General features: G+C 42.6%; 1 protein-coding gene across 2 annotated transcripts in view; it reads right to left on the minus strand.

The window, feature by feature from the left end:
- Positions 1-4,757: 4,757 nt before the first annotated feature.
- ntn2 (netrin 2) overlaps positions 4,758-17,361 on the minus strand; it is a 43,120-nt gene continuing 30,516 nt past the window's right edge. For both annotated transcript variants that reach the window (XM_034120181.1, XM_034120180.1), the window contains exons 4-7: positions 16,539-16,688; positions 14,154-14,207; positions 9,457-9,531; positions 4,758-9,363 (exon numbers count right to left, since the gene is read on the minus strand). In XM_034120181.1, the coding sequence (XP_033976072.1) occupies positions 8,978-9,363; positions 9,457-9,531; positions 14,154-14,207; positions 16,539-16,688 (665 nt within the window). In that variant the 3' untranslated portion in view covers positions 4,758-8,977. The remainder of the gene's footprint in view (positions 9,364-9,456; positions 9,532-14,153; positions 14,208-16,538; positions 16,689-17,361) is intronic.

Raw genomic sequence — 17,361 nt, forward strand, 5'->3', positions numbered from 1 at the left:
GACCAGTCAGCTCCATGACAAGAAGAAGCTCCTCAAGCCCCGTCCAAGCACTATAGATCTTCACTTGTCTAACTGTCACAATGCTGACAACGACCACAATTCCCGCCAGCTTGCAGAATTTCTGGTCCTTTACATGAGAAGTGGACTCAGAGGAAAATAAAAAGTCTCAGAATGGAATCTTTTTTATTTTCACTGGGGGATAATGTGGGCCTGCATCGAAGCTTGACAACTGAAGTCCCGCTGAACTGTGGGGCTTGATGACATCTCACTCTGGACTCTTCGCTGTCGTCTCTGGGGGGGAAGCTACTGTCTCCACAAAACCACAAAGTTCACTTTTAACACATTTCATGAGTCGTCTCAACCGCTAACCCATCCAGCGTTCCCATGCTGTCATGTGGTCTCTGTTCTCCATGGCATTCTCTAATCACTTTCCTTTTTTCTCTCAACCTCTTTCCCTAACCTTGCTTGCCCCTTTCCTTTTTAAACCCCCACTCTCCCCATTCTCTCTGTCCCTCTTCACAGATAAGTAGGCATCCCTCACCTTTCACATAGCATCACATGGTAGCAATCAGAGTGGGCTTTGGCAGACAAATTAGGGCAGTTAATGTGGACCGGAGATCAGTGCAGAGGCGGGGAAGCTGGCGCTAAATGCCACCAGATGGGGCCTGAAGTGGATCGGCCCGGCCTGACGCAGTACGGTACAGTATGGCCTGGGGTGAGGAGCTGAAAGAGGGCCTGAGCCTTGAGGAAAGAGGAGCATTATTACTAAATCAATTTTTTTATTACCGAGAAATGGACCGTTGCCAGAGATGGTACACACATCCTTTACTCAAGTAGAAGTACAGATACTCGTGTTTAAAAATACTCTGGTAAAAGTAGAAGTACTGACTAAACTTATTTTCTCAAGAGAAAGAAGTATGGGCTTTGAAATGTACTTAAGTAAAAAGTACCCATAACTACCATCTGTTTTAAAGAGTAACTGACCTCCCTTTATATTAATAGAACAATAATGTCATTGTTAGCTAATGAATGTTTCGATGCTGAACAACGGCAACATGACAACGTTTTCATTGGTCCCTCTTCTTTAGAGAAGACCAGGAAATGATGGATACACAGATCGTGTTAAAATCAATAGGCACGCAATGACTCTAAATAATAATGATCACGCCACCAAACACACATTCAAACTAAAGTAACAAACCTGTTTTGAAAATGTAAGAAGTAGAAAGTACAGGTATTTATGTTAAAAATGTAAGAAGTAAAAGTAAAAAGTCGTAGTGGAGTAAAGTACTGATACCAGAAAAATCTACTTAAGTACAGTAACAAAGTATTTGTACTCCATTACTTCCCACCTCTGACTGCTGAATAGAGAAAAGATACATTCGAAGCTAGTTTTAGTTAAAAATGACAGTTTTTTCATTAAACCTGGGTCTGATCTGAGATTTGTTTTGAGAAATTCTGTCTAGAACCACAGTTTTTTTGAATAAATGCTTACAGACATATCGTCAACATCATTGCTCCCTTGCTCGATAGGACTTTGCAACATGTCTTTCTCTGTCGCTTTAGAAACTGTGTATATGTATTCCAAAAAATGAGTCAGAATTCTTTTAAACACAGCCCCCAGTTCACCTCTGAATTATGCATATTTAATCAAATCTTTGGCTGACGCGGCCGATTGGACTCAAAGCCAATTCAGAATGGATACTCCTCAAATTGCACATGTTCACCAATCAGTCTGTCGTCACTTGTAAAAATGTAAATGAATAATGCTCTCGGAAATCTATTAATTCAAAAATACTTTTCTCCTATAAAATGTGAGACTCATCATACGTTGCTCTGTCAGCTGTCCTCGTTTGATGAAGCGTTCCTCCTGTATAGATGATAAATTGACTCTTTACATCGGATCTAACCAGTGACCTTAAAGTCCTCTCCATCCGTCATCCAGGCCAGCTTTTGAAGAGTGCAAGGTGAATTATCTTTTAGACATACCTCTCTCCTAAGACTTTGGCCAAATCAAAAGCCAAGACGTTCTCTGATTTCGGTATCCAACCTTTATCCTGAACCGTAATGCGTGCCCCAGGCCTGATCCCACAGTAGCCCACCATGATCCGATTGGACGATTCTTTGCCAAATACAACCCTGCAACATATTGAAAGTGTGTTTTTCAATACATTCATTAAAAGTGTTAGAGCCCACATTGAAGTGAATGTTTAATAATTACTTACCCCTAAAGCCAGGATTGTAAGTCTTGAAGGAAAGCTATTCAAATGTGCCGTAATAAGTGAGACGACTCACAAAGGGGCTTAAGCAAAATCTAACGGTGTAATTTCTATTTGTCCATCTGCACACAATCCGCTTTTTGTGATCACCTTAATACATGGGCAGCACACACACGCACGCACACACACACACACACACACACACACACATTCCTCTTATGTTACAGGCTTTGAAGAGGCAGGCTCATCCCCATTTTCAACAGTACCCAATCAAACACAAAGCTGAGGGGCGGATTAGGAGCGGCTTGTGCTGCACAATGCTCCTATCAGGGACCACACTGGTTTTAAATTACCCCCCTATTCCTCACTCATTCTCAATCACTCACTGGCCCAATAAAGTTTGTTTCTCCAATAAAAAAGAGCAACAAAGGAACAGTGAATCCCAGTTTTGTGTGACAGCAGACCCTTACAATTCTCGACACTGTGTGTTTGTGTCTGGAAAATTGACCATGAATGTGATTGGCCTATTTGTGGGTTAGAAGATTGGATGGGTTTGAAAGTGAGAAGAAGACATTTCCTTTTGGAGGCATTGAACATGTGCTATTTTAAGGTTAGATGGAAAAATGGAAAAGATTGAAGGATGACAGATGTGCGAGCAGAGGTGTGGTCATTGTCACGCATGTTGTCAGTTCCAGAGGGAGTGGTGTCTCTCCAGTCGGCAGCTGGTTTCACTCAGAGAAAAGACATGCAGCAGAGAGAGAGATCAGACCTTCACCACTGAATATTTATGATCTGGGTCCACACAGATTTCTCGCCACATTTTTTGCGGTTTTCAGTGGGGGTTAGAGCTTGGTGACCCACACACACTCACAGACTCACAGACAAGCATACATGAGTGTTCACAGATACATTCAGATATTCACACATGCACTCGCTGTCTCCAAGGGGGAAAAGAAAAAGAAGAAATAAAAATAGAGGAAATAAGTCATAGAGATCATTCAAATGAAAAGTGAAAAAGAGAAGATTTAAGAAACAGACCTACACACACACACACACACACACCAAGACCCCATGCTGGAAAATGCCGTTGTTGAGCTTTGAAGCACAGTGGTAATGAGGCTCCATTTAAAGCCAATGAAGCCGCTTTGGCAGCTTATGAAAGCACGATTGGTAAGCCCCCCCCCTCGCCTGCCGCTGGGTGGTGTGGATGTGTGATTGTCAGTAAGATGGGGAGGGGGAAGAATGGACAGTATTTGGCCAGATCCGCTTTGCTCTTTTCTAAGATTAAGCTTTTCCCCCAGACGAGTCACTCCAGGCTCAAGTTTTCCAAACACACTTGAATTTCACACAGGAAGCCGACAATAATCAATATGATTCTCTCCTGCCATTTGTTGTTATTATAGATATCTCTGATAACAATCACAAGGAAAGTTCCTCAAGTCTTTGTGGAGCCTATTACACATTTATAAAAGGTGGATTAGGGAGAAAGCCATGTTGTTGGCAGGGACAGAAAGAGAAACAAAAGGGATAAAGTTAAAAGGTGTGAAAAAACGGGTTTCAAAGCCTGTTGTTGATATTAATATACAGGTGCAGAGGCGTAATCCCAATCGTAAAGCAAGTAAATGCTGTTTAATATATCCTTTAATACATAGAGTGTGGAAAAAGGCCTCTTAATGGATGGAAAGGTAACCTACTGGATTGAGAGACTTTGGGGATAGGACGACCAGCCAAGGTTCACTTAAACGTGGCATGATAAAGAGAGGCAACTACATTTACAAAATAGTTATTTGTTTGGTTGCAACTTGACAACGCTGGCAGAAGTTTTGATATCTCTTTATCCTACAATCTGAAAACTCAAGGGACAGGTATTAATGGAAATATCTTCTGGTGAGTATTTGAGTTAAGATAAGTCAGATAATGCAGATCAATGCTGAAGCTGATGATTGTATATAGGGACAATGTACAGTAGTTACACTTTCCATGGTTTGTATCTGGGTTCAGGTGAGGGGCTTAACTTCATAAAAGTAAAGAAAGAAAAAAGAAACCGTGTGTGTGTGTGTGTGTGTGTGTGTCTCCTGACAATTTCAGCTACCTCTATTCTCAAAGCCTTGATGGCCATGCCTGGGGAGAGAGATGATAAATGGTGGCTTTCCTGTAAATGACCTTCAGCAGGATGGATGGAGCTAGCCTGTTTGGTTAGAGGGTGGAAGAGAGGAGACTGTATAGGTGAGGGAGAAAGCGAGAGGAAGGAGTTTCCTGCTTTGGACCTGACTCTGGAGTTGGGTTTCCCTCAGAGGCGAGGTACACGCTGTTTATTTACAGAGCTTGGCCCTTGCTCTGTTACTGCAGACTGTTACCTGGTCCTCTCCCCCCTCCAGACCCCAGTCTCCCCCTGTGAGTGGAAACACACTGAAGCATGCCCACTGTATGCGAACATACTTTCCAATGGGAAACACACACATATCAATCTGACATTATTTCCACAGCTCAGTCTAATGACTGCAATTATAGAGACACATGATCAACACAACACACAGCTCATTAACTAATAATTTATTTTTGTATCATTTAGATTAAAAAGTCAGTGGTTCATTGCCTCAGAGGAAAAATGTACAAGGAAGACTTTGATATAGCAGAAGAGCAGGACTGCACTGAGGGAAGAATCCCTTTGTTCCCAAAGAGTGATAGGTGGACGATGTATGTGTGAGTGAAGCAATATTCCCGGGAGATGAATGAAAGTGGTGGGTTGTCGTGTCAGATCCTGTCCGTGACTCTACGGGAAAAGCAGAGGGTCGGATTAACCCGCGTCACATTTGCACTAAGTTCTCCGCAAAGTCATTAGCGATAGGGCAGTTGTTGTCTGGAAACAACATAAAACCATAAAAATAATAAATTCTGTGTAATATCCAAACCACATCTTCTGGCCGTGATCACAAAAGCATATGTTTCTGGTTTCCACATCCATATAACATCATCTGGTTTGTACATCCATACAGTGAGTCATCCGGGGCCAAGTGACGCTTTCACAACAGACAAACATGAATGGCAGAGGCAGTTCAGTATATTTACAACATTTAAAATGACTCATTAAACAAGACATGATGGAAGTGAACCAAAACAAAAAAATTGGGAATCAGGCCAGGGGAAATGTAAATTATATTTCTTCATCATAAGCTGTTCAGACTCGTCAAACATTAAACAGTGGCCAAGCTGAGGAGCTCTGAGCTCCGTCAACTGAGAGCTCTCTCACCTCCAGTTCATCACTTGTTTACTCGTGTAAGGTTAATTAGACACACACACACATACACACACACACACACACACACACACACACACACACCTGTGAATGCTATAAATGCTGTGAAGAGGGGGGGGGAAACAAAGCAAAGCCGTTATGGCCTCAGTTCCACTGCCAAGCTGCTGGGCTTGTTAACGTGAAACAACAGGACGGCTCTCCCTATGAGGCTCACTAAAAAAAACTTTCACAAGACTTCGCTTCCACCCCCCGAACAACATCTGGCTCACTTTTTACTTCTTATCTTTATTCTAACATTCAGGGTGGGCACTTGAGAAAAGGAAAACAGAGCCAATAGAAAAAGGAAAGAAGGATTTTGTGCATGAAAGAAAGTCCAGATTCGAGGACACCGCGATTTCTTTGCAAGTGTGTTGGGTGCTGGAGAGCCAGAGAGGCCTCCTGGACACGCACTCTGACCATCAATCATAAAGTGTCACGCCGAACTCACATACCGGGGCGAGGAGACTGGTGCTACTGTAACACCACCTGTCTGACGGCCCACTGCGGACAGCCAACACACAAATAATTGACTGTTTGGTTCTGCATTTTTGCAAAATTCCAACGGTGGGAATTGTGCCCTGGGCATAGTGCTGTCAGAGCTTTTGGTAACACTTTCTATGACTCCCACATCTATAATGCATTAAAAACATGCTTTATAATCTGCTAATAGCACTGTTTCATTATAGTTTTAAGCACTCAAAAATATAAATATAATACATTTTATAAGAATCTATATGTCAACCATCATAACACTTAATAATATAATGCATATAAGGAGATAACACGTTTCTGTAGGTGGTCATTATTTGCTTTAGGTAAGAAATATAATTAATGTAAGAAATGTTGTTCTTGTCTATGTTTAATTATCTTGTTTCATCTTTACTTTAAGTTAACCTTAAGAGTAACCTATAACATGTAAAAAGCATACAAAATGTATGTATTACATAAATGGGAATTATAATATATTAGGATTATGCATACAAAAATGTGACCAGCTATTATAAAGTATTATGATAGTTGACCATATCAGTAATTATAAGTGACTTATTAGGTCATACATGATGGTAATTGTTTAACTCATTGTCCATTTTACGAGTGCTTATAACCAAAAGTATACAGTGGTATAAACATATAACACATTGCAAGTGTGGTTATAATGTTGATGTTTTTAGATAAGTGTTACCAAACTTGTTGTCTTTTTGTGTTCTTTGCTCTTTTGTCACACCACACAATCACTGTGGGTAAATTCATTTTGGTTAAGGGTTTTGTTTTTGGATTAGATGAAATGTGTCATTATAAAAACAGACAGATAAGCATAAAGATCAACCATCCTTGAGCAACATCCCGTTCAAAGTGTATAATAGCATTGACTGTCATGGCGTCCACATTCTTTGTAACATACATTTCATAAACACTTCACAATCAGACCGTACACGAGTGAGCGTGTTCTTCACAGTTTGACATACATTCTCGGAAGACGTGAAAACAAGAGCTCCAGCGCGGTACAGTAAACCACTGAGGGGGGGGGGGTTTGGCAGCCTCGTTCTGCGCTGTCACTTATCTGAGACACTGAATACACAACATGCAAAATGGGTTTTAAAAAAAAAGAGTTTGGGGGGGCTGACACAGAAGAGAGAAGAGACACTTTTGGAAGAATCACAAACCAAACTTACGGCCGCAGCAAGGGGAGCGTAACCACTCGCTAGCATGACAGGTCTGTCCGCACACTCACTGCTACGCTAGCTTGATGCGCCCCTCAAAACTGTGTTTATCTTGTACTCTATTTAAATCAATTCTAATGTGCTTTACAAAATGAAATAACAGCAAAAGGCAGATAAAAAGCTTGAGAGCAACCAGACGGTCTCTCTGTGGTTTTCGTTGGTCCTGACATCTATAGCCTCTTAATTGAATTGAAAAGCTGACTACGCTTATTTGGCAAAGGATGACAGGGTCTGTGTAAGGGTAGGCAAGTGGGGGGGGAAGATGACTTGGGAAGTTTTCCTTTGGATGCTCATTTTTAGTTTAGGTCTTGCTCGGCTCACTGTAAGGTTTTGATGGACCAGCAAAAACCACAAACATGCAAACATAACAAAGCACATGAGGAATGAAATATGATCCTCACATGTCATAATACAATCAGTGAGCACTAAAACCTTTCCAGCCTCATTCATTTTGTCAAAATACACTAGAGAAAAACACGATTATGTTGTTTATCCAACTGTTTTCTTTTTACTGCATGAAAAGGAACTCTCGTTTCAATCTCTTATTTCGGCAAACAAGAGCCTGCCAGTCCAAATGTTCAGACATTTAAATACAAATAAATGACAATGGTTACACAACAACATCTGGAAGGCCACTACCGAGCGGAAGACATTATCCATAAAGCAAAGAAAAAGTCTCCTCGGAAATATTGGGATTGTTCTGAAATTCCAGCCATTTGTCCACAACGCTTAATCTTTCTTCCAGAAAAATGTGACAAGCCATGAGTCATGATGGTGATGCATGACTTTATAAACCACTCATGAGAGGGACTAGTGGTGAAGAGGCACAGCCCCGGAGGCCTGGAATGTGACTCACACATGCAAACAGGGTTTGTTCTGCTTAAATGAAACAAAAGGATATATCTCAAACAAGGATATGGCTGTGATATGGATGGATGAGATACAAGTAGCCACACGAAGAATATAAACTCTACTATGAGCTGTGGCGTTGAATACTTGCAGATACAAGAGCCTACACGAGCAGTTCGTTCTGTGAGGGCTGTCTGGTTGCAGCAGCAGTGGTGGTGCGACTGAGGTTTGCTGTGGAAAACGTCCCTGCACAGTTTCATAGTTACAGTCTGTAGGAGTTACTGCAGAGACCTTTAGCAAGTAGGTCTAACATTTTAACAGCAAACGTTGGAAGGTTGTCAGGTGATCCAGTTCGAACTGATCCGAGTTGTTCCAACAATGAAACGTGAGGAGGCCAAGCTGAGGGTATGCAGCCTGTTTTGTTGCTGAGATCAGTCAGTGACAAACACTGTTGAATAAAATCCTCAGAGTGTGAAATGTGGTATTTTCATACGTCAAACAAAGTGGCAGGAGACAGTCGGGTCTTGACAGGAAGCGGAGGCTGAGGGTCAGAGGGTCGTCGTCGGGGGACGAGTGGACATTTCCGCTGTCGTCGTCGAGGGAGGGAATAGCGTCTGTTTTTGTCTACACTTCATACCCTTTTTAATGGTCCCTTTTGAAGGCAAACCAATTAGACAAAACAAAAGACACAACAAAGACAAACCTTGACAAATAAAAAGGAAAATAATTATACAATATACACAAAACGTGGTCCTTAAAAACAGGAAGGGTACATGCAGTCTTTCTAATGTGCAGTGTTCCCGTGATGGTGGGAGACGGGGGAGGAGACAGAGTTGCTGGGTAAGGGTTCATGAAGGTGGGTGATGGAGGTAGGGATGAACACTTCTGTCCCATCACGCTTTGCTGCACTTCCCCTTCTTCTCTTTGCGCTGGAACTTCCTCAGACGTCTCGTCCAAACGTCCCTCCACTGGATCACCAGGCTGTTCTTATCAGCCATTAGGCCAATGCGCTCCCCCCCTGGACTGGTGGCCCCGCCCCCAGGCCCGACCCCGGGACCCGTCCCTGTGCCCGTCCCGCCGTCGCTGCCGCCCATCACCAAGAACCGTTTGCTCATCTGGATCTTGGGACACTTGCAGGCCAGGTCCTTCATGTGGACCCACAGGATGTTGTCGCCTCGCTTCAGGGGCTCTCCGCGGCTCTTGTACACAGACACCAGGTTAACTGAGAACTTGGCCCAGTCCCCGACCGTCTCCATATCCAGCACGTTCACCTGCACCGCTGAGGACACATTCATAAAAAGACACCCTCAGGTCAACAGTCCCAACACAGTATGTCTCTTAATTATGGCTGTGTTAAATTACATTTTCTTACCATAATCCTTTTTGCAATATTTCTTCATGTTGATCTTCAGGTTGCCCTTCACTGGTTTACAATACGACTCACAATCTGAAAAAAGACAAGGACAAAACATATTTACTCTAGCAGGCTGTAAGAATACTCACTGACACTCAAATTACACACATAACGGGACACTTACACACTTGAAATTGGAATTGTTGTCATAAGGTTGGCTGTCATAAAGCATTATGTGATGCTTTTGTAGCAGAATCAGCACATGTGTAAAGTTAGTTTGAAAAAACACTGTAAACTGTTATGTGCTGTGAAACCACCAAGAAACAATACAGCTAAAACAAAAGCAATCACCAGGTGGCTTTCACATGGACACATGCCACGTTTGTGAAATAAACACATTATGTGCACTTTCTTTTAATATATATATCTGTTGTAATTTATTGTCTTTTATTGTGATTGCAGTAATGTGTTTTTATTACATGTCCAGCACTTTGGCTCGACCAATAATCGCTTTTAAATGTGCTTTATAAATAAAACTTGATTTGATTTTGACTGTAAGAAGATTATTGTCGAATTAACAGTATTTTAACAAAAAGGATATAGTAATTGCTGTATTTCATACCACTGTTATATTACCATTACACTTCTTACAGTACTTTGTCATTCTGTACAATTCTGTGCAGTATTATATTATATGCGACCGTAGCCTTAATCTCCTTGAGTCTAAAATGTAAGTCACAAGCAATATTTTCTGAACGCTGATGTTAAAACTTACAATAAAACAAACGATAGAGATTTGCACATTTTTTTTGGCCAGCTGTTTGATTTATTGTAGAACAATAAACAGTTCCACAAATGCATTGAACATGTACAGTGGCATTCTGTACACAGTAAATATATTAAGAAACTTAGAATGCATTATTACTATGAAAACACAAAATCAAAGCTACTTTTTGGATTAAATGTCTACTTAACTCGAGCACGCTTATATCCCCACTTGCCCTCACAATAATATATATTCACTGACAGGGCTAAAGGTTGGATAATGTTGAGCTTGGTTTGGTTGTTGGGTGCTAAAATAAAACTTCTGACGAATCACACATCAAACTGCTGCAGCAGCCGGTGCCGGGACGCACGTTGAAACACACCAGAGTATAGTAAAGTGTTCGGTTTGACATGTTTTCGGGGGTCTGAGAAAAGACAGAGCGTGGTGGAGGCAGGTCATGGTTGGATGCATGTGAATAGACCTTGGCTGCCAGCGTGACGACGGAGACCACACACCGGACAGATGACCTCCACTGACCAATCAGGGAGGAGCCGCCGTGATGAGGTGTTATAATTACCATCGTGACAGTTAAAATAGACCTCTTGGCTCAGGGAACAATCTCCGATCTTTTCTTGACTGTCTTAAAACAGCCTTGGTTTGGTTGTCATGCATCTTTTGGAGGTTGACACTTCTTTAAACCGTCACGTGAATATGGAAACTGCAGTGGAAACAGTAACGCTCAGATTTTTCAGGCAAACCAAGGTCAGGAAGCTACTACTTCACATAATTTTACAATTTGGCCGAAGTTTACTTTCTACCTGAATAACAAATGACAACCTTTCCTTTAGACCAAGAAAGTTGGAGATAGGTTTAGTCGGAAAGATCACATGCATGCATCTTTTCCCAAGTTTTTTTCAAGCAATCTTGAAATTAATTTTGTCATCGTCAAGCTGTGCTTCTTTGTGATCTCGAAATGCATTTTCCATGAGCTTAAAGCAAAGAGAATGCAGAACTAAGAAGACAGGCCAAACTTAATGAACTTTCAAAAGCAGATGTTATTGTTAGAAATCAATAACAAGTGTTTTTAAATTGTGCTCATGGTAACTACTGCCACTGGAGATGTGACAAGAAAAAGAAATAGACCCTTTTAATCATTAGCCAGGCTCTACTGCACATGACATTAGGTTTTATGAACCGTAGAACATTAGATCCACTTATTTCAATTGCAAAACTATGAGGAGGACACACAAATATTAAAACAATTGCCAAGATAGTCAACATGGTTTTTGTCAGTTTAAGTGAAAGGGGTACAAAAACCTGACCATTCTGCTGGCTGGGAATGTGGGGGCATAAAACTGAAAACCCACATGCTGGACTGGTATCTGCGGTCAGGCCGCTCATTGCCTTCAAGAGGAAAACCATTCAGTCATGTTGCTTCCCAAAGCAAACCAAATAAAATAGCTTAAAGTGAAATGCCCCAATTAGAAAAAAAAAGCAGCCGTGAGAGAGAGGAATTACATTTTTGGGGTTGCATGAGAGTCGGGGTGTTTCATCGTTCATTTTCTGGGGGGGGAGGACGGATGGAGCAATGGAAGGAGTGCAGCAGGAGAAAGAAACAGGGGACCAAGGAGCCCATAAAAATGTCCAGGAGGCTTGGCTGTATATCAGAGTGCTGGAGATTTTATTAGCCAGAGTGAGAGAGAGGAGAGACAAGGAAGGAAAGGGAGAAAGAGAGAGCAGATGGCAGCTTCCAATAACTCAGAGACAGGGTGGCTTTAAAAAAAAAACGATGATTGGAGGTGTAGATGTGGACGGGTTCAGAGGTGTAGGTGTGGATGGATTTGTGATGCTCACATACTTGAAATAGATGATGTTAAATATCATAGCTTGCTTAGGGTCTTTTTCATTATAAGTGAGCTTGTGGTTTCATGTGCAGATCATTATCATGTAAGTGTGCATGCAACTGTGACAGGCATGCATTTGTATGAGTTGTGCATGGATTTCATTAGTGCACTGCCAATGTGTGTGTGTGTGTGTGTGTGGGGGGCTGGCCTGAAGGTATCAGTGGCTGGGAGACAGTGTGTGTTTTCCCATGAATGAAGAGCCACTTACTGCTGGCTGTTCACCTGGAAAAGCACTCGGTGAATCGCCCGTTGACCCAGAAGACCGGCCCACTGAAAACACTCACTATTGGCTGTGGGGCTCTCGATGCCCTCGTTCCCTTCAGCCCCTCTCACTGTGCCATGACAAGGACAAATTGCACCCACCGCCCCTAACACAAAAACTTTTTTTTGGGGCCTTGGGTTTGGACAAGGATTGGGGGAAATGCTCTGGGGTGTTTGGTGGCACCTGAGGTGAATTGGTGATCAAGAACTCTTGTGTTTCAGGACCCTGTAACATTTTCCCAGGGAAGAAGTACACACAAGAAAAGACTGTGTATGTTTTTTTGAAAAAGTTCAAAGGCCCAAACAATGAGCGGAAACAGAATGTGAGAAGTCTAAAATAAGAAACTAGAATTACTTCCTCACAGTATGCCTCTGACACACAGTAGTGCAGCTTATATTGATGTGTGTTATCGCTTCATAATTTGTCCTATTAGATGTGTATGTAAAATAGTCATTTTTAGCATGTCAATTCTTCAGTTATGGCCAAAAATGCATTTTGTGAGGTCACATTGTACTGGGCCTTCTACCATCAAAATGGTATAAGTTCATAGGGTTGAGGCTGATAAAAAAAATCTGAAAATATGATATAAAAAGTTGTATTATTGAAATATAGTATTACTAAACGCTGTGGTTATATTGCATGTGCTGTAACTGCTCGCCTATCAAGGTTCTCCTCCTGGGTTTTTCCTGTTTCCAGTCTTTGTGTTGAACTGATTCAAGCTCATTTAAATAAGCCAATTTATTATATTTATTTATGCACATGAGAAGGGTAAAAATACTCACATTCAACTCTTGGCAGTAGTAAAATAGGCATATTTTCTGAACTGTCAAACTAATGTTCAGTATAAATTCTATATCAATTTAATAGGGTTTTCTCTTTATAATATCGGCCTATGTAATGTGCAGCGACTGTGACCAAGTTTGGCATTCAACTTCAATATTTTCCAGTAAATTTAAGTTTGTATCAGCCATTATAGACCGCATTACCCTATAACTCAAACTGTATATGAAATGTAGGAAGTTAAGAGTGTTATGAGCAGAGATCTACTGACAAAATAAACTTTAGAGAAGAGAGAAGATACAAGAATAATAAAATGACATGCTGATGCTGTAAAGTGTGTGTGTGTATGCGGGTGTGTGAGTGTGTGAGTGTGAGTGTGAGTGTGAGTGTGAGTGTGAGTGTGAGTGTGAGTGTGTGTGTGTGAGTGTGTGTGTGTGTTAGATGATCTGCAGCCTGAGTGATGATATATTCTATAAACTCCCTAATGAATCAACATTTCCAAATCAACACCACCCTTCAAATCAAATAGCCACAGAAGGAAAAATAAGGGCAGGGTAATTGACCGGAGCGCAAATTGGACAGTTCGAGGGAGAGACTGAACAAATTTCCCCTCAGCCTCTTGCCAACACTTTTTCACGCCTCAAAACTCCCCCTTCCAATATATCTCCCAGCTAAACTTTAACTAATCACCTCTGCTGCCTATCTAGCGGCCTTGGCTTTTAGCTGCAGTTACAGAGAGAGCACAGCGAGGCTCCACTAACTTGAGGTTAGCGGTTTTGGGGGATACTGTGCCAAGGACACGGGATTTTAAGACAATGGAAAAAGTCTGCAGGTCCCAGTGCACTCGTTCTCTTTGCCGAACTTCAAAAGCGGAGACCCACCCTTCATTAATATTTATTCCACACCTTAAAACTCGGTTCCAGAAATATTAAAAAAATGTGTTTTTGTTCCTCTCATAAAAGCAGTGGTGCTCATGGGCGAGGTGCAGAGAGCGAATACTAACCTGCTGGTTCCTCTGTGCTGCTCACCACAACTGTGGGGTTGACCACCGGGATTTCTGAAACACACACACAAAAGAAACACAAAGTTATTTTGCTGCTTAAAATGTACATTCATGCCTTTCAAGTAGGGTCGTTTAGATTCTGCTCAATGCCTGCTTTAAAGTGCATGTGTGATTCAAGAAGTAAAACTGAAATCATTAAAAAGTTGCTCCGAAGTGTTGGCATGGAAAACCTTTTTGAAAATATCAATAAGCCCACAAAATAGGGAGAAATTAGTGTTGAGAAGAAGTAAAAGGTGTATGAGTTCACCAAGGTCAACAGGACTAAATACCGAGGTTGTCATACAGTAGGTTTGTATTGTGACTACTACATGGGACAGTGCAGATAGACATGCCAGATAAACACTGGCAGACTGACGGGGATACTTATTGGTGGTGAGAGGGAAGACAGGCTTAAATAAACCATGCATTCCACAGACTAACATGGTGGTTTCACTGTCATTTTGAAAGAATATGTTTGAAAATCCTGAGAAAGTGGAAGACCCAATGGAGATCAGAGGAGCAAATGTAAGTTTAAGAGCCAAACTCAGAGGATGCATCACAAATTCTCCCAGTAATCCAGTTTGGAGAAGTCAATCCATTCAAAGTCGGCACACATCTGAGGCAGGGGTTGATTCTTTGAGGTTGAAATAGAAAGGTGGCTGCACTAGATTAGTCTCGTCCTCCCCTAACAGATGTGGGGTTAACACAGCTATGTAATCTCCATACAAGACAGATGGACGGATGGCAAGGGGGCAATTTTGGTTGGATCGCCTTGAGACAGATGCAGCCCGCCCTCGCTGTGCCCGCTGGCTCCTCTCAGAAGTGCCTTGTGGAATTCCTCCAGGACTTCAATTTTAATCGTATGCAACTTTCCAATACAAATGCTAATGCTAACAACGGGCCCTCTGCTTGGACCGTAAACAGAGTTACTGGAACGCCGGCTTAGCATCCACCCAGAGGATCTGCTTTTGATTGGATTTGGAGGTTGAAGGTTTGAACCAAGCGAGTGGGAGTGTGTTGGCAGGACGAGGGGGGGTTTGTTGGAAAGCTGTTTTGAGGGAAAAGCAGCAGTTGTCTCTCTGAAATTATGGACACCCCGCCAACAAAAACAAACAAGGGCACAGAGCTTTGTGAAGGCAGGCGCAGCTGCTCGAAGCCACTTTGAGTCCGCGTGCCCCCATGGTCACATCTTGTGAAGACAGACAGATGATGAAAGGATCATTCAGATGAGGGTTGCTGCCATCATACTAATTGGCTGCTTAATGGGCTTGTCTTCTGTCTTGGGGTCCGGGAGCCTCAAAGGAAGTAAGATTGCCCACCGTGAGGCCATATTGACACACACAGTTGTCATTAACTCTATTCGTAATGGATCCAAATGGGCGCATGTACTTAAAACGCACATACACAATTCTTCTTGTTCTCACTGGGATGGTTCAGTGGCACTCAGCTGAGTGGGGTCTGCCATGCATGACCACAGTTGTTTTCGTCTTCTCGCCCGTCCGCCATCTGCTCTGGAGCGGCATGTGAGAGAAGCAGCACGGCAGCATGTGGCACAGCGTGGCGGAGATTGGTGCGGCGCTGGGCGGCGCTTTGCTTTGGTGGAGCTTTTTCTTGTGAGTGTGTGCAGCCTGTGCCCGTACCGCCTGGCACACAGTGTGGTGGAAAGTTGCCCTCGATTACACATGCCCGCATGTGCCGGGCCACTGGCAAATTTCATAACCCCCACGCGCACACATTCGCGTTTGTCACAGGAAATTAAAAAGCTGATGTAGTTGACATGCAAACTACACACACTATATCATCGACAGCAAGTGAAACAGCAATAACCAACTCATGAGTTCTCACACTACCAGCTCTCCACAAAGATCTGACTTTGTCTCTAGGCCCGTTGCACACATGTTTTGGGCTGCTCTGAATGACATTAGAGCATTTCAGTGGCTATGCAAACCCACAGTGTACTGTATATACAGGGATTGTGTGGGTTGGGTGTGCCTTTCATGAAGTCAGAATGACTTTCGGCTACAGGGACGTGTGCTTTCAATTATGATCTGTAATCTTACTGCTTTGAGTATGTTCTGCTTTATGTGTATTTCTCTACTCTTTTGTAACAATCCATTATGCCTCTTCTATTGTGTTCTTTAAAAAAGGGGTGTGCCAGTGTTTTGCAGTTTTATGCATTGACTCACTGCCAGGATGATTACATTATTAAGCTGAATGCAGTACGTGTGTGCGTGTGTGTGTGTGTGTGTGTGTGTGTGTGTGTGTGTGTGTGTGTGTGTGTGTGTGTGTGTGTGTGTGTGCATGTGTGTGTGCGTGTGTGTGTGTGTGTGTGTGTGTGTCACTCACTGATGCAGGGGGCCACAGGCGAGCGGCTCTGCTGGTAGCCCTTGGCGCAGCGGTTGCAGGTGATGCCGGTGACGCCGTCCTTGCAGGGGCACTGACCGGTGGTCTGGTTGCACGTCTTGCCGGCTGCGCCCACAGGGTGGCAGTCACAGGCTGGGGTGGGGGAGGGGGTGGGGGGGGGTTAGGTGTGAGGAAGAGAGGGGGTGTGATACAAGAAGGAAGGGAGAGAGAACATACATTAGATGTTGATTTGTTTTAAACATTTGAACAAAATGACTCACTTTTATGACTATTTCTCGGTTATGAAAGATATGCATGTTACTGGGTAAAAAGGAACAAAAACATTTTCTTCCAAGGTGACACAAAGTTTGAAGCATTGCTTTAAATGTTGTCTCTAATGATTTTGCAGCAGACAACAGATAAGCGGTATGACTAAATGTTTGGTTCGGGGCTTCAGCGTCTGTTTCGATGCTTTGGGTTCCTTGAAACTGGGAACATTTGTTTGTTTGTGCGAAAAGAGAAATTCATTTAAAAAAGCGTGTTTGAAATTGTCAGGAGACAGAGAGGAGACCACTGTGCCCTCCTCTCTCCTCTCTGCTCATTTCCGCTCCCTAACCGCTGTCTGGTTCCTGCCAGGTGACACATGCTGCCGTTCATCACTTCCCAAACGTTCAGTCGATGCCCAGCGAAAGCCAACAGCAACAAAAAAATGCTCCGGTCACCTCGCATTTTATGACTTTTGCTGGTTCTGGGCAATTTATTAAATTCCCCTTGAGCAAGGTGAGGTTTTTTTGTATTTAAAGAGGTGTTAAATGAAAGAGCTGGC

This window comes from Trematomus bernacchii, unplaced genomic scaffold (genome assembly GCF_902827165.1).
Source record: "Trematomus bernacchii unplaced genomic scaffold, fTreBer1.1, whole genome shotgun sequence".
NCBI classification, from domain to species: domain Eukaryota; kingdom Metazoa; phylum Chordata; class Actinopteri; order Perciformes; family Nototheniidae; genus Trematomus; species Trematomus bernacchii.